This window comes from Hemitrygon akajei, chromosome 4, assembly GCF_048418815.1.
Source record: "Hemitrygon akajei chromosome 4, sHemAka1.3, whole genome shotgun sequence".
NCBI lineage: Eukaryota > Metazoa > Chordata > Chondrichthyes > Myliobatiformes > Dasyatidae > Hemitrygon > Hemitrygon akajei.
The window spans coordinates 9,076,115-9,096,788 of record NC_133127.1 but is presented as its reverse complement, the minus strand read 5'-3'; the positions used below and the strand labels follow the sequence as shown (position 1 = coordinate 9,096,788).

The 20,674-nt window shown below is 49.3% G+C and overlaps 1 protein-coding gene across 2 annotated transcripts in view; it reads left to right on the top strand.

Annotated features, from left to right (window-relative positions):
* Nucleotides 1-6,555: 6,555 nt before the first annotated feature.
* Nucleotides 6,556-20,674, top strand: part of LOC140726112 (uncharacterized) — a 100,176-nt gene continuing 86,057 nt past the window's right edge. The window contains exon 1 of one of the 2 annotated variants that reach the window (XM_073042064.1): nucleotides 6,556-7,105. In XM_073042064.1, the coding sequence (XP_072898165.1) occupies nucleotides 6,750-7,105 (356 nt within the window). In that variant the 5' untranslated portion in view covers nucleotides 6,556-6,749. The remainder of the gene's footprint in view (nucleotides 7,106-20,674) is intronic. The other variant, XM_073042063.1, reaches the window with a different exon arrangement.

Genomic DNA, 20,674 nt, shown 5'->3' with positions numbered 1-20,674 from the left:
TGCTTTGGGCGGTTTTGACTACCTGTTATGGATCCCTTCTCTCCACGGCAGTGCAGTTTCTGTACCATGCAGAGATGCAGATTGTTCGGATGTTCTCTACTGAAGATCTGTAGAATGATGTGAGTTTAGGTGCGCAAAGTCCAGCTCTCTTCAGCCTCCTCAAAAAGTAGAGGCAATGGTGAGTTTCCTGATTGTGTAGAATGTGTTCTGGGACCATGAGTGACTGGGCGAGATGTGCACTCCAGGAATTTGAAAATGCTCCCAGTTTCCACTACTGTGCCACTGATGTAAAGACGGTTGAGAGTGGTGCGAGTTCTCCTGAAGTTGATAAACACCTCCTTTGTCTTGTTGATACTGAGGAAGAGGTTACTTGCCTGGCACCAGGCCTCAGCTGGTAATGGGACAAATCAAAAACTCCATTCCTGCCACATTGGACACTCACCACTATGCTTATGGACAGAACTGCTCTACAACAGATGCCACAGTATCTGTCATGGGTCTGGCTCTGGCACAGGTAGAAAACGAGGACAATGTCAGCAGAACAAAAGACCTGGTCATTGATTTTAAGGACAGGAGGACAGTACATACACCTCTGTCTACATCAATGTTGTTAGGGCCGAGAGCTTCATGTTCCTAGAAATGAAAATCACCAGTGGCCTGTTCTCAGCCAATCATGTTGATATCACAGCCAAGAACGCACATCAATGCCTCTCCTTCCTCAGGAGCATGTCACCCCTCACCAATTCTTATCGCTGCACCACAGAATACCTTCAATCTGGATGCTTTATGGCCTGGAGTGGCAACTGTTCTACCCATGACTGCACATCCCGAGAATCAGCCTCCCTTCCATGGTCTATTCTTCTCACCGCCTCTTAAAGCAGGTACAATAAAATGCCCCATATTCTCTCTTCTGCCCTCTTTCATCAGGTAGATCATACAAAAGCCTGAAGGCACGTACCATCGGGCTCAAGAATAGCTTCAAAGACTATTAAGGTTAAAAGACTATTAAATAGTTCCCTAGTATGACAAGTTAGACTCTTGACCTCGTTATGATCTTGCACCTTATTGTCCACCTGCACTGCATTTTCTGAGTGGCTGTTACTGTAATGCTCTTGTTTTTACCTTGTACAATCCCAGTGCTCTGTGTAATGATCTGATCTGTATGAACAGTATACAAGACAAGCTTCTCACTTGGTACATGTGACAATCATAAACCATTCCCACTGTTTAATGTACCAACCCACACATTTCTGGGAGGAAGGAGGAACCAGAGAGCCAGGAGGAAAGCTCCAGGGCTCAGAAAGAAGTAGTCAACGAGATTGTGGAAGCATTAGTAATGATTTTTCAAGAACTACTAGATTCCAGAATAGTTCCTGGGGACTGGGAAATTGTAAATGTCACTGCACTCCTTCGGAAGGAAGGGGAGGCAGAAGAAAGGCAATTATAGGCCAGTTAGCCTGACTTCAGTGGATGGGAAGATGTTGGAATCCATTATGAAGGATGAGGTTTAGGGGTACTTGGAGACACATGATAAAATAGGACAAAGTCAGCATGGTTTCCTGAAGGGGAAATCTTGTTTGACAAATCTGTTGGAATTCGTTGAGGAAATAACAGGCAGGATAGATAAAGGAAAGTCAGTAGATGTTGTTTACTTGGATTTCCAGAAGGCCTTTGACAAGATGCAACACATGAGGCTGCCTAAGAAGGTAAGAGCCCATGGAATTTCAGGAAAGGTACCAGCATGGAGAGAAGATTGACTGATTGGCAAGAGGCAAAGAGTGGGAATAAAAGGAGCCTTTTCTGGCCTAGTGGTGTTCTGCAGTGGTCTGTGTTGGGCTCACTTCATTTCCCGTTATATGTTAATGATCTGGATGATGGAATTGATGGCTTTGTTTGCAGATGATACAAAGTAGGTGGAGGGATAGCGTTGAGAAAGCAGGGAGTCTGCAGGACTTGGACAGATTAGGAGAACAGTCAAAGAAGTTGAAGATGGAATATAGCGTAGAGAAGTGTTTGGTCACACACTTGAGTAGATACAATAAAGGTCAGGACTGTTTTCTAAACGGGGAGAAAATTCGGAAATTTGAGATGCAAAGAGACTTAGGAGTCCCTGTGCAGAATTCCCGGAAGGTTAACGCAGGCTGAGTCGGTGGTAAGGAAGATAAATGCAATGTTAGCATTCATGTTGAGAAGACTAGAATATAAAAGGATGTAATGTTGAGGCTTTATAAAACACTGATCAGACCACACTTGGAGTATTGTGCATAGTTTTGGCCCTTTATCTAAGAAAAGATGTGTTGATGTTGGAGAGGATCCAGAGCAGGTCCACAAGAATTATCCCAGAAATGGAAGGGTTAATGAACGAGGAGTGTTTGGTGACTTTGGGTTTGTACTCACTGGTATTTAGAAGATTGGTGGGTGGGGGGCTCTGTTGAATATTGAAAAGCCTAGATTGTGTTGATATGGATAGGTTGTTTCCTATAGGAGATGAGTCTAGGATTAGAGGGCACAGCCTCAGAATGTTCCTTTAGAAACATAGAAAACCTACAGCACAATACAGGCCCTTCGGCCCACAAAGTTATGCCGAACATGTCCCTACCCTGGAAATTACTAGGCTTACATATAGTCCTCTATTCCCTCTATTTAGAACAGAGAGGAGGAGGAATTTCTTTATCCAGGGGGTGGTGAATCTGTGGAATTCATTACAACAGGTGGCTCTGGAGACCAGGTCACTGGGCATATTTAAAGCAGAGTTTGAAAGGTTCTCAGTTTGTCAGGGCACCAAGGACGCAGGAAGAAGGCAGGGGAATGGGCTTGAGAGGGATAACACATCTGCCATAATGGCACGGCAGAGTAGACATAATGGACTGAATGGTCTAATTCTTCTCCTATGTCGTACAGTCTTACTCACCTCCCATCAGAATGCCCTCTCTCTGATTTTCTGTGCTCTATCACCAGTCCTACTCGCTCTGTTTTACACATTCCTGCAAGACAACGGTTTCCTCTGTATCTCAGTACATGTGACAATAATAAAATAATTTCCATTGCAGGTCCGTCTGTTACTCAACCCCTTCCATTCACCATCGACTCTCCTTCTCCACCAGTTAACACTCCCCCATTTCCCTATCAGTATCACACATTCACACACTGATGCTCTCTATCTCCCTCTCCCTGTTTTTGTCTTTATCTCCCCCCTCTCCCCAGCTATCTGTCTCTCTCTCACACTCTATCGCCCCCCCTCTCTAGCTCTCTCTTCCTTCCTCTGTCCTTCTCTTCTCTCCCTTGTCACTCTCTCCATCTTTCTGTCTCTCACATACATGCGCTCTCCATCTGTCTCTTTCTCGATCACCCTTTCTTTCACGCCATCTCTCACTCCCTCTCATCCTCTGTATCTCCCATTCACTCTCTCCCTTTCTTCTCTTTCTCTTCCCTTCTCTCTCCCTTTCATTGTCCCTCTCTGTCCCCTTCTGTCTCTTTCTCTCACTATGTCTCTCTCCCTCTCTCAAAGAGTCTTTCTCTCTCCTCTCCCTCTCCCTCCCTGGGCCTGGAGCAGCACTCTGCTGAAGAATTTAACGGGTGAAGCAGTATCCCTCATTTCTACCATCGCTATTATAAACTTCCCTCCCTCAATTCACTCTGATTCTGTTCTGCCCCCATCATTCCCATGGCTTGTTTTACTAAACTCCTCCCCATCTGACTCTGCTCCCCTTCTCTACCCGTTTGTACTCCATTGGATCAAGCCCATTCCTGCACCCTCTTTTATTAAACTCACTCTTCTTCACTGTATTTCCTCTCCCTTCTTTTTCTCATCCTCTCTCTCATCCCCTCTTTATTTCTCTCTCCCATCCCCTTTCCATTTCTCCCACATTCTCCATCCCTGCCCCAAGATCCTCTCTCAATATATATTTTGTTCTCTTCAGATCGTATTCCTGTACCCTCTCTCTCAACTCTCACCCTCCTTTCCCCTCCCTAACTTCCCATCTTCCTCTCTCGCTCCCCCACATCCTCCTCCTCTCTCATTCACTCCTTCTCTCCCTTTCTGTGTGTAATTCATTCTTTCCTTCACCAATCAACTTCCCAGCTCTTTGCTATGTCCCTCTCCCCTCCCCCCACCTTTCAAATCTTTTCCTCAGCTTTTTTCTCCAGTCCTGCCGAAGGGTTTTGACCCGGTGTCGACTGTTTACTCTTCCTTAGATGCTGCCGGGCCCCTCCAGCATTATGTCTGAGTTGCTCGTTTTTTTCTGATCACATCCCATTGCCCCCTGTCATTAAACTCTCCCTCCCATCCTCCCTTTCCCACTATCTCCCTCGCCCACCCTCCACCCCTCTCTCTCAATCCTTCCCTTCTCAGTGTGCACTCTTTTTTTCTGATCACATTCCTATGTCCCCCATCATTAGACTCTCACTCTCACACCCCCATCCCACACTCTCTCCCATCCTTCCCCCCACACACCCTCTCCCTTCCAACGTCCCTCTCTCCCACTCTCTCCCTCACAACCTCCTCTCACTCTCTCTCCCCCACCCTCCGTATCCCACACTCCCTCCCCTTCTAACCTCCCTCTCTCTCACACTCTCCCCCACCCTCCCTATCCCACACTCCCTCCCCTTCTAACCGCCCTCTCTCTCACACTCTACCCCCACCCTCCCTCCCCTTCTAACCTCCCTCTCTCTCACACTCTCACCCCCACCCTCACTCCCTCCCCTTCTAACCTCCCTCTCTCTCACACTCTCGCCCCCACCCTCCCTCCCCCCTCTCACCCCCTCAACACTCAACCCCACTCCTCACACCACCCTCCCCACACCCTCCCTCTCTCTCACTCTCCCCACCCTCCCCTTCTAATCTCCCTCTCTCTCACACTCTCATTCCCCTTCTAACCTCCCTCTCTCTCACACTCTCCCTCCCCTTCTAACCTCCCTCTCTCTCACTCTCCCCCACCCTCCCTCCCCTTCTAACCTCCCTCTCTCTCACACACTCCCTCCCCTTCTAACCGCCCTCTCTCTCACACTCTACCCCCACCCTCCCTCCCCTTCTAACCTCCCTCTCTCTCACACTCTCCCCCACCCTCCCTCTCTCTCACTCTCCCCCACCCTCCCCTTCTAATCTCCCTCTCTCTCACACTCTCATTCCCCTTCTAACCTCCCTCTCTCTCACACTCTCCCTCCCCTTCTAACCTCCCTCTCTCTCACTCTCCCCCACCCTCCCTCCCCTTCTAACCTCCCTCTCTCTCACACACTCCCTCCCCTTCTAACCGCCCTCTCTCTCACACTCTCCCCCCACCCTCCCTCTCTCTCACTCTCCCCCACCCTCCCCTTCTAATCTCCCTCTCTCTCACACTCTCATTCCCCTTCTAACCTCCCTCTCTCTCACACTCTCCCTCCCCTTCTAACCTCCCTCTCTCTCACTCTCCCCCACCCTCCCTCCCCTTCTAACCTCCCTCTCTCTCACACACTCCCTCCCCTTCTAACCTCCCTCTCTCTCACACTCTCCCCCCACCCTCCCTCCCCATCTAATCTCCCTCTCTCTCACACTCTCATTCCCCTTCTAACCTCCCTCTCTCTCACTCTCCCCCACCCCCCCTCCCCTTCTAACCTCCCTCTCTCTCACACTCTCCCTCCCCTTCTAACCTCCCTCTCTCTCACACTCTCCCTCCCCTTCTAACCTCCCTCTCTCTCACTCTCCCCCCCACCCTCCCTCCCCTTCTAACCTCCCTCTCTCTCACACTCTCCCTCCCCTTCTAACCCCCCTCTCTCTCACACTCTCCCCCCACCCTCCCTCCCCATCTAACCTCCCTCTCTCTCACACTCTCCCTCCCCTTCTAACCTCCCTCTCTCTCCCCCACCCTCCCTCCCCTTCTAACCTCCCTCTCTCTCACACTCTCCCTCCCCTTCTAACCTCCCTCTCTCTCACACTCTCCCTCCCCTTCTAACCTCCCTCTCTCTCACACTCTCACTCCCCTTCTAACCTCCCTCTCTCTCACACCCTCCCCTTCTAACCTCCCTCTCTCTCACACTCTCCCTCCCCTTCTAATCTCCCTCTCTCTCACACTCTCCCCCACCCTCCCTCCCCTTCTAACCTCCCTCTCTCTCACTCTCCCCCCACCCTCCCTCCCCTTCTAACCCTCTCTCTCACACTCTCCCCCCACCCTCCCTCTCTCTCACACTCTCCCCCCACCCTCCCTCCCCATCTAATCTCCCTCTCTCTCACACTCTCATTCCCCTTCTAACCTCCCTCTCTCTCACTCTCCCCCACCTTCCCCTTCTAACCTCCCTCTCTCTCACACTCTCATTCCCCTTCTAACCTCCCTCTCTCTCACACTCTCACTCCCCTTCTAACCTCCCTCTCTCTCACTCTCCCCACCCTCCCTCCCTTCTAACCTCCCTCTCTCTCACACTCTCACTCCCCTTCTAACCTCCCTCTCTCTCACTCTCCCCACCCTCCCTCCCTTCTAACCTCCCTCTCTCTCACACTCTCCCTCCCCTTCTAACCTCCCTCTCTCTCACACTCTCCCCCCACCCTCCCTCCCCATCTTTCTCATTTCCCCCCCCGTCCCTTTCTCTCTCAGTGTGCACTTTATTTTTCCCGTGCCCCTGTCATACTCTCTGCCACCCGCAGCCGGCCGGAGCACCTTTCCCGCATGTAGTGTCCGCCCGGTGCGGTCTCCCCGCCCCGCCTGACGTCAGCGACCCCGGGGTGGGGGCGGCTCCCGGTGCGGCAGCTGGGAGCGCGGGTAGCGGACAATCCGGAGGCGATGGCCGGTAGCCCGGAGGCGTCCGCTGGCCAGTACTGGCCGCCGAGCCGCGTCCAGGTGACGGTGCTGGGGGCCAAGGCGCTGCGAGCGAAGGGCAAGCAGGGCGGCAGCGACTCCTTCACCGTCATCCAGCTGGGCAAGGAGCGGTTCTGCACGGTGGTGGTGGAGCGGAGCCTGGAGCCGGTCTGGAGGGAGGAGTGCTCCTTCGATCTGCCGCCCGGCTGGCTGGAGACCGGCGCCGCCCTGCAGCTGCAGCTCACCGTCCTGCACCGCTCGCTGATGGGGCTCGACAAGTTCCTGGGGCAGCTCACTCTCCCACTGGCCGCCGTCTACGAGGACAGCAACAAGAAACCCAGGTGAGTCTTACCCCCCACCCCCCCAAGCGGCCCAAGACGGGGAGGGAGCGATCCCTCCCACCGAGGGATGTGCTCGCCCCACAGAACTTCCAACAAAGTTACCCCAAAACTTTCCCTAGCCAGCTCGCTACTTTTGCCCCAACCTGTTTCTAGGGCTGCTTCTCCCGCTGCCGCCCTCTTCTCAAAATATTTGTGGTTTGGGGGGAGGGGGTCTTGATCACGAACATGGACTGACGCAGATGCTGCTCAACCTGCTCAGTATTTTTCTAACCTAGCAGGTTGTTGTTTATTCTGGGGGGTGGGGTGAATGGAGGGAAGGGTGTGTGTGGGGGTTTGGATTGTGAAGGCTACAATTATTTCCCCCGCTCCTTTCCTCAATTTCCCCCACTCTCTGCCCTGCCCCGATTCCACCCCTACCCTGTCCTTTACCCCTCCATGTCTGCCCATCCCTTCCACTCTCACCATCACTGCTCAATCCCTTCCTCCCTCCATCGATTACCCCCTACCCCCTCCCTCCCCATCCCTGCTCCATCTTTTCCCTCTCCTACCCCACTTTGCCCCACTCTTCCCCTCCTTCTTTACTGACCATCTGCCATGTTGGGCACTGACCTGAAGCACGTGCTCTCTAATGCAGGCAGCATCCTGGTGAACCCTCTCCAAAGCCCCCACATCCTTCTTCTGAAGGTAACCAGACTGTGGCCTAACAGGGGTGGGATCGGGTGCAGTCAGATGGGCTGGGAGAGACAGGACAGGGTGGGTGGGGTAGTCAGACTGCCAGGGGGTGTTCCACACTCTTGCCCCGTGTGCACTGATCAACTGGTTGTGTTCCACGGATTCTGTAAGTGGATGCGTGAAGGTGATAGTGGTGTGCCACATGCAGGCAATGCCAAGCATAGAAACAGCATGGATACAGACCTTCAGCCCATCTAGTCCATGCCAAACTACTATTCTACCTAGTCCCATTGGCCTGCACCTGGACTACAGCCCTCCATACCCCTCCCATCCAGGTATCTATCCAAATTTCTCTTAAATGTTCAAATCGAACCCACATCCATCACTCCTGTGCTTCCAGCCTCTGAGTGAATAACTTCCTGCTCAGGTTCCCCTTAAACATTTCACCTTCACCCTTAACCCATGACCTCTGGTTTTAGTGCCACTCAGCCTCAGTGGAAAAAGGCCTGACTACACCCCTCTGTTTTCTCCCTTCATTCTCTTACACTCCAGGGAATAAAGTTCTGAACTATAACTCGGGTCCTAAGTCCTGGTAACATCCTTGTCGGCAGGTACTTTAATGCTGTGTTCACTCACCGGGCGAATACAGAAACAGCTTGTAACCCACACCTCTGTCAAACTCCATCACCTCAACCCTAGTCCTTGCCTGTCACTCCCTTTCTGACTGAGATATATACTCACGCTCCTCTCCGAACTTGACGCAGGGCTGTTGCGTCCATCCTCCCCCCCCCCCCCCCAATCCAAAGAATTTAGAGGGATGTGGGCCAAAGGCTGGGAAGTGGGATTAACTTGAAAATTTATCTTGGTTGGCATGGACAAAGTTTATGCCAAAGGGTTTTTTTTCCCATACTTAACAACTCTGTGTCCCAACCCTCATTATTTTTCAGCCTCCCCCCACCCTCCTATCCTCCTGCTTCCTCCACTCCTCCCCTTCTCTCCCCCCTCCCCTTCCCCTTCTCTGTCCCCCCTCCCCCTTCCCTGTCCCCCCTCCCCTTCCCCTTCTCTGTCCCCCTCCCCTTCCCCTTCTCTGTCCCCCCTCCTCCTTCCCCTTCTCTGTCCCCCCCTCCTCCTTCCCCTTCTCTGTCCCCCCTCCCCCTTCCCTGTCCCCCTCCCCCTTCCCCATCCCCCCTCCCCCTTCCCCTTCTCTGTCCCCCCCTCCTCCTTCCCCTTCTCTGTCCCCCCCCTCCTCCTTCCCCTTCTCTGTCCCCCCTCCCCCCTCCCCCTTCCCCGTCCCCCCTCCCCCTTCCCCTTCTCTGTCCCCCTCCCCCTTCCCCTTCTCTGTCCCCCCCTCCCCCTTCCCGTCACCGTAGGGACATTTAAGAGACTCCTAGGCAGGCAACTGGATGGTCAGAAAATGGAGGGCCAGGTGGGAGGGAAGGGTTTCAGGGGTTCCCAATGCTTTTTATGCCATTGGCCTATACCATTAAGCAAGGAGCCCGTGGGCCCAGGTTGACCCTCGAGTGGGTTAAAGCTCGGTGCAACATCATGAGCCAAAGGACCTATCATTCTCTTTGTTCTCCAGGATGTGAAAGTAATAAGAAGGCAGTGGATTGGTCAGAAATGGGAGGGAAGGGTCAGATTCATTTTAAGCTCAGGTCAATATTCGGTACAACATTGTAGAGCTGTGGAGTACTATACTGTGAGGTGGCTAGACTCTCCCTTGCTGGAGGTGGTCACTGCTGGCATAACACTTACCAGCCCGTGCTTGAATGTAATCTCGGCCTTCCTGCATGCAGTCAAGTTCAAGTCTTTTGGAGCTGCACGGTAGCGTAGAGGTTAACACAACACTTTACAGTACAGGCAACCCAGGTTCAATTGCCGCCACCGCCTGTAAGCTCTCCCAGTGACTGTGTGAGTTTCCTCCAGACACTGCGGTTTCCTCCTACAGTCCGAACACTTACTGGTTCGTAGGTCAATTGGTCATTAGAGGGATAAATTGTTGGGTGGCATGGCAAAGAGGGCCTCTGTCACGCTGTATCTCAATAAATCCAAAATAAATAAATCTGTCTGTACATATATACAGTCAAATTCTTCTGGACCACGGTGCATATATCACACACAGCACAGAAAACAAAATATTACCATAAATAAGTGAATAAAATACCATTCAAAGTACATGTACTTCACAGCACGAATAAACAGTCCTCATCTGCTTCATCAGCTGAGTTTTTGTAAATGCGATTGAACAGCGTGCAGGCATCAGCTCTTCTGACAGAGGGAAGGTCACATCCCTCTATATTGGCTTATTATTGTCACAGGTGTAGCAGAGGATCATCGTCATCGTTATGTGCCATGTCTTATGACATCATCATTATTTGCCTTGTCATATGTCATGGATGATCATGGACTTTCCGTGACCATGATTGTTCTTGGCATATGTTTCTATAGAAGTGGTTTGCCATTGCATTTTTCTGGGCAGTGTCTTTACAAGATGGATGATCCCAGCCATTATCAATACTCTTCAGAAATTGTCAGCGGTTGCATAACCAGGACTTGTGATCTGCACCAGCTGCTCATACGACCATCCACCACCTGCTCCCATGGCGTCACCTGACCTGATCAGGGAGCTAAGCAGGTGCTACACATTGCCCAAAGGAGACCTGTTGGTTAGCGGAGGGAAGGATCTCCTTGCACGTCCTTTGATAGAGATGCATCTCCACCCTGCGTCCCAGTACAGAAGGCACACAAGCCTAAAAGCTCATACTACCAGGCTCAAGGACAGCTTTTTTCCCCACTGTTAACAAGCTCATTTGGACTCTTGGTCTCATTATGACTTTGCACTTCCTGCACTGCACTTTCACTCCTGTCCTCTCAGATTCCTTCTTCTCCAGCCCTTTACCTTCCCCTGCCAGCTTCTTACTTCATCCCCCCTTGCCCCACCCACCTGGCTTCACCTATCACCTCTACCTTGTCCTACTTCCCCTCTCCCCACCTCCTTATTCTGGCTTCTTCCCCTCCTTCCTGACGAGGGGTCTTGGCCAAATTGTTGGCTATTTATTCACCTCCATAGACGCTGCCTCACATGCTGAGTTCCTCCAAAGTTTGTGCGTGCAGCTCTGAACTTTTTCGGAAGTTTTTACCCTTTATTCTGCTTTGTTATTGTTCAATACTCTGTGTAATGATTTGATCTGTTTGAGCAGCGTTGCAGCACCATCTCCATTGCGTATGCATGTGTCGCAAGATTTAGCAATACAGCCTAACCTAATCTTGCAGCATTTCCCTGAGTTGATGCTGTGCTCAGTGCCACTCTCCTGGGGAAACCTGCAGGAGGCCGGTAGTAAGGAATGGCCAGAGAAACTGAGTAGGACGCCATGGTGGCGACACTAGTGCAGCTTGGGCCTTCGGAGTTCAGAGTTTAATTCCAGCGTCCTCTTTAAGAAAGTTTGTACTTTCCCCCTAAGTGCGTATGGGTTTCCCCCAGGTGCCCGGTTTCCTCCCACAGTCCAAAGGTGTACCGCGGTGTTCGTAGGTTAATTGGCGATTGTAAATTGTCCTGTGATTAGGCTGGGGTTTAGTAGGTGGGCTGCTGGGAGGCGCAGTTCGTTGGGCTGGAAAGACCTGTTCTGGGCTGTATCTCTAAATAAATAATGAGACTGCGCTGAGCTGGTGTGATCTGCAAAGTGCTACTTGGAGGGGTGGTGGAAGCAGGCTGAAGAAGGAAGCAGAAAGTGGGGCAAGGACGGCCTACTTGTCTTGTGTGGTTTGCTGATGGTTGTACAATATCACCGATTACGCAATCGAGCTTTCATTTTCCACACACACACACGAAGAACGAGCCCTTGGGTGAGTCACAGTGGAACAGTCAGTAGAACTGCCATCTCACAACTCCAGAGACTTCGGTTCGATCCCGACTTCGGGTGCTGTCTGCGTGGAGTTTGCACGTTGTCCCTGTGACCACTTGGGTTTCCTCCAAGGGCTTCAGTTTCCTCCCACATCCCGAAGGCTTGTGGGTTTCCACAGTAAATTGGCACTGTTGTATCCTGGTACGATAAGGTGTGCACTTCACCTCTCAATCTGCCTCGTCTTGACCACTCACCGCACTGCACTCTCTCTGTAACTGTAACACTTTTTTCTGCATTCTGTTACTGTTTTCCCCTGTACTACCTCGATGCACTATTGTGTCAAAACGATAACAGGGAAAACAAAATTTTATTCATTTATTGAGGTACAGCGCGGAACGTGCTCTCCTGGCCCTTTCAGTCACGCTGCCCAGCAAATCCCCTAACTTAATCTGAGCCTAATCTTGGGACAATTTACAATGACCAATTAACCTATCAGCCAGTAGGTCTTTGGACTGTGGGAGGAAACTGGAGCACCTGGAGGAAACCTCCATGGTCACAGGGAGAAAGTACATACTGCTTACAGGCAGCGGTGGGAATTGAACACGGGTTGTGCTACAGTACCGCACCGTGGTGCAGGTGACAATGATAAACCAATTTCCCAACTTGGAACCGGGGTGGAGCGTAGTTGATAGGGACACTTAATGATATCAAAGATGAATGGAATAGATGTATGATTAGGGTAAGTGGGTCGGCATGGTCCCAGTGGCCTGGTGGTACGTGCTTTCAGGCTTTTCTATCTTCTGCCTGATGGCCGGGAAGAGACAATGGATGGGAGGGGTCTTTGTCGTTGCTGGCTTCTTTACAGAGGCAGCAAAAAGTGGAAGACAGAAGCCTTGGAGAGAAGGCTGGTTCCCGTGATGAATGGTCACTATCTGGAATGTGTTGCTAGAGGTAATGGAATCTGATGGAATTACTGTGGTTAAGAAGCAATTAGATAGACTCTTAAATAGGCAAGGCGTAGAATTGTACAGAGGTAAATGGGATTAGTAGGAAGGAGGTCAAGCATGGTTCTGTGGGCTGAATGGCCTTCTGTGCTGTATGACTGAGGACTTACGGTGTGCGGACAAACTGTGCTGTGGAACAGGGCACCAGCTTTCCGAGTCCAACGAGGAATGCTAGAAAATAATCAGATTCCAATTTGGTGGATTTGCGCTCTTTGCCCTTCCACCCCCTCCCCTTGTCCCTACTGAAGGTTTTGAGGTCAGCTGTAACACCCCTTTCCAAAAAATGCTGGATATACTCAGCAGGTCAGGCAGCATCTGTGGAAAGAGAAACGGTCCACGTTTCATCAGAACTGGGGAAGAGAGAGAGAGACAGACACACAGAGCAACACTCAAAATGCTGGAGGAACTCAGCAGGTCAGGCAGCATCTATGGAGGGGAATAAAAAGTTATTGTTTTAGGCCAAGGCCCTTCATCAGAGCAGGGAGGAAGGGGAGAAGATGCCAGAATAAGAAGGTGGGGGAGAGTGTGTAAAGAGTACAAACTGGCAGGTGAAAGGTGAAACCAGTTGAGGGGGAGGGTGGGTGGAGGAGGAAGATGCGACAGCTTTCATTAGTACAGAAGAAGAGGGAAGTACAGTAGCTCAGTGGAAGATTGCATGATTTGCATGTATGAGGTCTCAGGTTCAATCCCCAGCATCTCCAAGCAGTTGGTCTTGAATACTTTATACTGGGTGGTGAGTGCAGGGATGCCAGGGGTATTGGTAGAGGCAGATACATTAGGGGCTTTTAAAAGAGTTTTAGGTAGGCACATGCATGATAGAAAAATAGAGGGGTATGTGGAAGAGAAGAGTTAGATTGATCTTGAAGTGGGTTTGAAGGTTGGCACAACATCGTGGACTGAAGGGTCTGTCGTGCTCTATGTTCTAAGATGGTGGTTGGATGTATAGAACAAAGAGGTTATTTATGATAGGATGGACTGCATGTCAGCGTAAACCAATCTCATCAACACTTCCTGGTGTCCTGTTTGTCAATGATAAGGCTGTGAGATCTGCTTGTTGGGTTGGACTTTTGCAAATAGACTATCATGATGGCTCAGTTTTCCTTATCCTGCTATTAAAGGTTTCCTGCAATTGCGCTTAATGCTACTTATCTGTTTTTGAGCTCTTGTATCTTTAAATAAATCCCAACGTTAGGCTCTTGAACAAAAGGGATAACAACACTCATTTGCCCATCCATTGAGATGTTCCCACAACCAATGATCTCACTTTAAGGACTCTATCTTGTTATTTCATGTTCTCATAATTTATTGCTATTTATTTATATTTGTATTTGCATAGTTTGTTGTCTGCTGCACTCTGGATGATCTTTCATCTTTCTCTGATCCTGTTACAGTTACTGTTCTATAGATTTGCTGAGGATGCCCGCAGGAAAATGAATCTCAGGGTTGTATATGTTGACCTATATGTACTTTGATAATTAAATTTTCTTTGAACTTCGACCATTACTCTCAAAATGGGTAGTGTAGCAGTTAGTGTAATCGCTTTACGGTGCCAGCTGTAAGATCAGAGTTCGAATCCCGCTGCTGTCTGTAAAGAGTTTGTACATTCTCCCTGTGAATGTGTCGGTTTCCTCCCGGTGCTCTGGTTTCCTCCCACATTCCACAAGTGTATGGGTTAGGGTTAGTGAGTTGTGTGCATGCTATGTTGGCACCAGAAGTGTGGCAACACTTGTGGGTTGCCCCCAGCACATTCTTGGACTATGTTGGTTGGTGACACAAAATGACACATTTCACTGCATGTTTCAATGTACATATGACATCATCGGCATGTGTTGTGTTGTATGATCTGGGCAATCATGACCATAATTGTCTTGGCAAATTTTTCTACAGAAGTGGTTTGCCATTGCCTGTTTCTGGGAAGTGTCTTTACAAGATGGGTGACCCCAGTCATTATCAATACTCTTCAGAGATTGTCTGCCTGGTGTCAGTGGTCACATAACCAGGACCTGTGATGTGCACCAGCTGCTCATACAACTCCCATGGCTTCACATGACGCTGATCAGCGGGATATTTAGGTGCTACACCTTGCCCAAGGGTGACCCCTGTGATGGCGTATGGTTCCCCCAAGCTCTGCAGTGTCATCCCACATCCCAAAGATGTGCAGGTTTTAGTTTACTTTTCCTGAATGTGTGAAATGGCAAGGATGGGGTTGAGTTGGTAGGAACGGGGGGTGGGGGGGAGAAAAGGTTACAAGGAAAATGTGGGGGAAACTTTTTCCGTGGCCTGGCATGGGTTGAATGGCCTTCTATGTTGTAAGGAAATGTGGGACAACTTGACGTAAGCCCTGAAGAGGACACTCTGTACTTGACCCTGTCTTGTCACTCGTGAGATCTGATTACCAGTGATGATGGCAGAGTCAGATACATTAGGAACATTTAAGAGATGCTTAGACAGGCACGTGGATGAAATGCCACAAGATAATGTTTCAGCTCCAATATTCAACACTTGGAATATTGTGTTTGATTTCTGGTCCCTCATTATAGGAAGGACGTGGAAGCTGGTGCAGAGAAGATTTACCAGGGTGCTGCCTGGATTAGAGAGCACATCTTAATGCGGATAGGTTGACTGAACTAAGGCTTTTCTCTTTGGAGTGAAGGAGGATGAGGGGTGACTTGATAAAGGTGTACAAGATGATAAGAGGTGTAGACAGATGAGACAGCCATTTTCCAGGGTGGAAATGGCTAATTAATTAATTAATTAATGGAGAATGTGTGGAGCAGGTTAAGACCTACAAGTATCTGGGAGTGCAGTTAGATGAGAAGCTAGACTGGACTGCCAACACAGATGCCTTGTGCAGGAAGGCACAGAGTCGACTGTACTTCCTTAGAAGGTTGGCGTCATTCAATGTCTGTAGTGAGATGCTGAAGGTGTTCTATAGGTCAGTTGTGGAGAGCGCCCTCTTCTTTGTGGTGGCGTGTTGGGGAGGCAGCATTAAGAAGAGGGATGCCTCACGTCTTAATAAGCTGGTAAGGAAGGCGGGCTCTGTCGTGGGCAAAGTACTGGAGAGTTTAACATCGGTAGCTGAGCGAAGGGCGCTGAGTAGGCTACGGTCAATCATGGAAAACCCTGAACATCCACTGCATAGCACCATCCAGAGACAGAGAAGCAGCTTCAGCGGCAGGTTGCTATCGATGCAATGCTCCTCAGACAGGATGAAGAGATCATTACTCCCCAATGCCATTCGGCTTTACAATTCAACCGCCAGGAGTAAGATATGTTAAAGTGCCGGGGAAGGACTGAGCTTAAGTTACCATTCAATGTATTTTAGTAAACTATTTAAGAACTTTTTAAAAGCTATTTATTAATGCTTTTTGAGAGGGTGATTTTAGATGCATATCATATTTATACTGAGTTAAGTATTGTATGTAATTAGTTTTGCTACAATAAGTGTATGGGACATTGGAAAAAATGTTGAATTTCCCCATGGGGATGAATAAAGTATCTATCTATCTATCTATCTAATATGAGAGAACATAATTTTAAGGTGATTGGAGGAAAGTATAGGGGAGGGAAGTCAGAGATAGGTTTTTTACATGGAGAGTGGGGAGTGCATGGAATGGCCTGCCTAGGATGGTGGTAGAGGCAGGTGCATTAGAGACTTAAGAAACTCTCATATAGGAACATGGATGATAGTGAAATGAAGTGATATGCGGGAGCAAAAGGATTAGATCTCAGAATAGGTTAAAATGCACAATATCATTGGCTGAAGGGCCCGTACTGTGCTGTTAACGTTCTCTGTTCTGTGAAAGAAAAATAGAGACTGTGGGAGGGAAGGGTTAGATTGATCTTGGAGTAGGTTAAATTGCTGGCAGAACATTGTGGGCTGAAGGGCCTGTACTGTGCTGTTCTACAACCTTAACTCTGAACTCCTTACTCCTGGAAATCTTCCCCCACCCCTCCCTAGCAGATGAGAAATCTGGCTAAGATTTGATTGGTCGGTCATTTCCCTCAATGCTGTTGGCGGGATGATGAGGTCTGCATACTGGCTAAAGCATTAGTCACAAAGCTATAAGGTATCATAACTCTTGCATTTTATTTGTCTGCCTGCACTGCACTCTCTCTCTAACTGTAACTCTTTAATCTGCAATCTACTTTCCTTTTTACTACCTCAGTCTTAATTATGGATGGCATGCACACAAAAGCTTTTCATGGTATCTGGAGGGGTCTCAGCTTGAAATGGCGACTGTTTATTCCTCTCTATAGATGCTGCCTGACCTGCTGAGTTCCCGGCATTTTGTCTGTGTCTCACTGTATTTCAGTCCATAGAGTCATTCAGCAATACAGCACAGACACAGGGTCTTCAGCCCCAACTATCTATGCCGACCACATTGCCCACCCAGCTAGTCCCGATTTCCTGTATCCCATTTAAGCCCCTCTCCTCTTTGAACCTTGCCAAGTGTTCTGTAGCAGTAATAAACTAATCCAATACCGATGTGACAAAGACACCGTTGGAACTCTCCAAGGACACGAAAGGCACTATCCATTTCCACTGGGGGTTCGCTGACTGGAGGCAGCCAGGACTGTGGGGGGCAGAGGAGAAGCTGGGATGGTGGTACAACAAACTACCCCAAGTAGGGATTGACGACAATAATTTGCATTCTAAATGCTTGCTGATGAAAGATTAGCAAAGTGCTCCTGATAAGCAGAGGGCAGTTAAGTAAGTGGTCGGGGGACATTTAAGGGATGACATGAAAATGGAGGGCCATGGGTTAGACTGATCTTAGTGGGTTAAGGGGTCAGCACAGGTCGTGGGTGTTACAGTAGTATACTGGTTAGCACAATGTTGCTGGAGTGCCAGCAAGCTGGGTTCATTTCTTACAGACTGTGGCAGGGAGTCTTCACGTTCTACCCATGGGTTTCCACCGGGTGCTCCAGTTTCCTCCCACAGTCCAAAGACGTACCGGATAGTAGGTTAACTGGTCATTGTAAATTGTTCTGCGATTAGGCTTGTGTTAAATAAATGGGTTGCTGGAGTCACAGCTCGCTGGGCCGGATGGGCCTGTTGTGTACTGTATGTCTAAGTAAATAGAAATGAGTACATTATCATGGGATGGTGTCTCTGCTGTGCTGTACTGTTCTATATCCTGAACAGGCACATGAACGTACAGGGAATGGAGGGATATGGACCATGTGCAGGCAGGAGAGATTTAGTTTAATTCAGCGTCGTGTTTGCCACAGACGCTGTGGGCCAAAGGGCTTGTTCTGTGCTCTAGTGGTTGGAGACAGAGGAACAGAGAAAGATTTGTCAGAGACCAAATCCGTCAGGGATAGAGTTAGAAGGCATTTCTACATCCACGTGAAAAGCTAGCTGCTAGAAACTCTGGCAGGTGATGCTTCAGCTGTTAACCCCACGGCTTTTGATGGCCAAAGGTGTGGAAGGCCATGGGTTTAATCTGGGGAAATGGGATTGTTGTAGATTGGGATAGCATCAATAGGATGGGCCAGTGGGCCTCTTTCTGACAATGTCTGTGTTGAACAAGATGCTGATAAGGCCAGCTGTCTGCAGAGTTTACTAATCAGAATATAGAACATAGAACACAGTACAGGCCCTTGATGACCTTTAAACCTACTCTAACCCTTCCCTTTTACATAGATCCCATCCATGTGCCTATCTGAGAGTCTATTAAATCTCCCTAATGTATCTGTCTCTACCACCAACCCTGGCAGGACGTTCCACGCACCCATCACTCTGACATCCCTCCAGTCATCTAAAAATTATGCCCTCCCACATAGTCCTTCATTTTTCTTTGATGCATGTGTCTCTCTAAGAGTCTCTGAAATTTCCCTTGTGAATCAGCCTTTCTAACATGTTGAACGAGGGGCAGGCGTGAGGAGTGAAATGCCCTTTGGTCCTTGCTGGTGGGGGGAGAGAGGAATGCAGTACATTGAGAGAATATCTGGGTTTGTGGTTTAGCAGGGCCTGGAGCTGTGATGTGAAGGCCGTTAAAAGGATATTTCAGGCTCTTGGCTCACGAGGCTTTGGAGTGAAATATGTTTTGCTTCACATAGACAGTGGCTTAATATTCTGAGTCATCGCTCCTGTCAGAGCCCTGCATTCAACACACTCACACAGGGCTGCTGACACAGTGTGTTAGTGCTGAGTGTTCGGCCGAGCTGGACTCTGTCCAGCCTCTTCGTATTAAATGCTCTACATCATGTGGCTATCTGTCAGGGATCTGGGAGGTTTTCTGAGACAGGCAGGTTTTCTGGGTTGGTGTTAAATCCCACAGACTGTGAGCTTGTGCCAGCTCTCATGACACGCTGCATAGAACAATACACACAAAATGCTGGACGGACTTGACAGCTCAGGCTGCGTCTATGGATGGGGAATGAAACAGTCAATGATTTGGACTGTGGCCCTTCATCAGGACTGGAGAGGATAGGAGGAAGAAGCCACCTGTCTGTCTCTTCCCCCGGTGCCTCTCATCCTTCCCTTTCTCCCATGGCTCACTCTCTTCTCTTACCAGATTCTTTCTTCGGCCCTTTACCTTTCCCACTGATTATCTCCAACCCGTCCTTTCCATCCCCCTCCCCCACCACCACTTAACCAATTTCTCCAACTTACATCAATTTCTCCCTCCTCCCTTTCTCCCTTTTGCCATTCCCCATTCGGGTTATCCTCTCACCCTTCTCTTCTCCTCACCTGCCGATCGTCACCCTCTTGTTCCCCTCCTCTTCCCCTTTCTCCCATGCTCCACTGTCCTCTCCCATCAGATTCTGTCTTCTCCAGCCCTTTCCCTCTTCCACGTATCCCCTCCCAACTTCTTGCTTCATAAACCCTCCCCCACTCACCTCACCTGGCTTCACCTATCACCTGATAGCTTGTACTCCTTCCCCCCCCCCACCACCTTCTTAATTCCAGCTTCTGTCCCCTTTCTTTCCAGTCTGAAACATCGTTTGTTAGTATTCCTCTCTGTAGATGCCGCCTGACCTGCTGAGTTTCCCCAGCATTTTGTTTGTGTCACTTTGGACTTCCGGCATCTGCAGAATCTCTTGTGTTTATGATGGCCCACCTGCAAGCTTATTAAGCCATGATGGCCATGGATAACATGGAGATCCCTGCCAGGTCTGGTGATAGAGGCAGATACTTCAGGGACATTTAAGAAACTTAGAGAGGCACGGTGGAAAAATGGAGGGCTCTGTGGGAGGGAAGGGTTAGATTGATCTTAGAGTAAGTTAAAAGGTTGTCACAACATCGTAGGCCAAAGGGTCTATACTGTGCTGTAGTGTTCTGTGTTCCAATATGGATGGTCTTAGTGCTTCCCCAGCACTGGGGAGTCCAAATCTTGTGGGCACAGGTATAAGAAGGGAAGACTTAGAGGAAGCCCAAGATTTAACTTCTTTACACAGGGTAGTGGGGACCTGGAGTGATTGTCACCTCTACCAAGATACAGCAAAGAGCTCGTCTTTCATTGTAGCAGAAACTCGATCAAACCGATGCCGCTGCTGGTGACCGCATGCATTGTTATCCTTGAAATATTCACCCTCTGATCGATCCAGTAATAACTCAACTCTCATTCAGTTCAGCTCATTCCTTATTCAACCATACATGAATACAGCCAAATGAGACAGTATTACTCTGGGGTCAAGGTGCAAAACACAGTAATAACAGTCACACGCCGCACAAAGTACACACGAGATAGCCAGCACAACACACACACAAAGTAGATAGATAGATACTTTATTCATCCCCATTGGGAAATTCAACTTTTTTTCCAATGTCCCATACACTTGTTGTAGCAAAACTAATTACATACAATACTTAACTCAGTAAAAAATATGATATGCATCTAAATCACTATCTCAAAAAGCATTAATAATAGCTTTTAAAAAGTTCTTAAGTCCTGGCGAACAGTCCCAGAACTTGCCATGGAGCACGTCTCCTGCCAAGCGAACACTGGAGGACAGCACGACTCCAGCCTGGACACTGCGCCACACCACCCCCAGTGGAGCGCACCAACCCCGCCACCCCTCACTCATCCCGCCACCCCCCA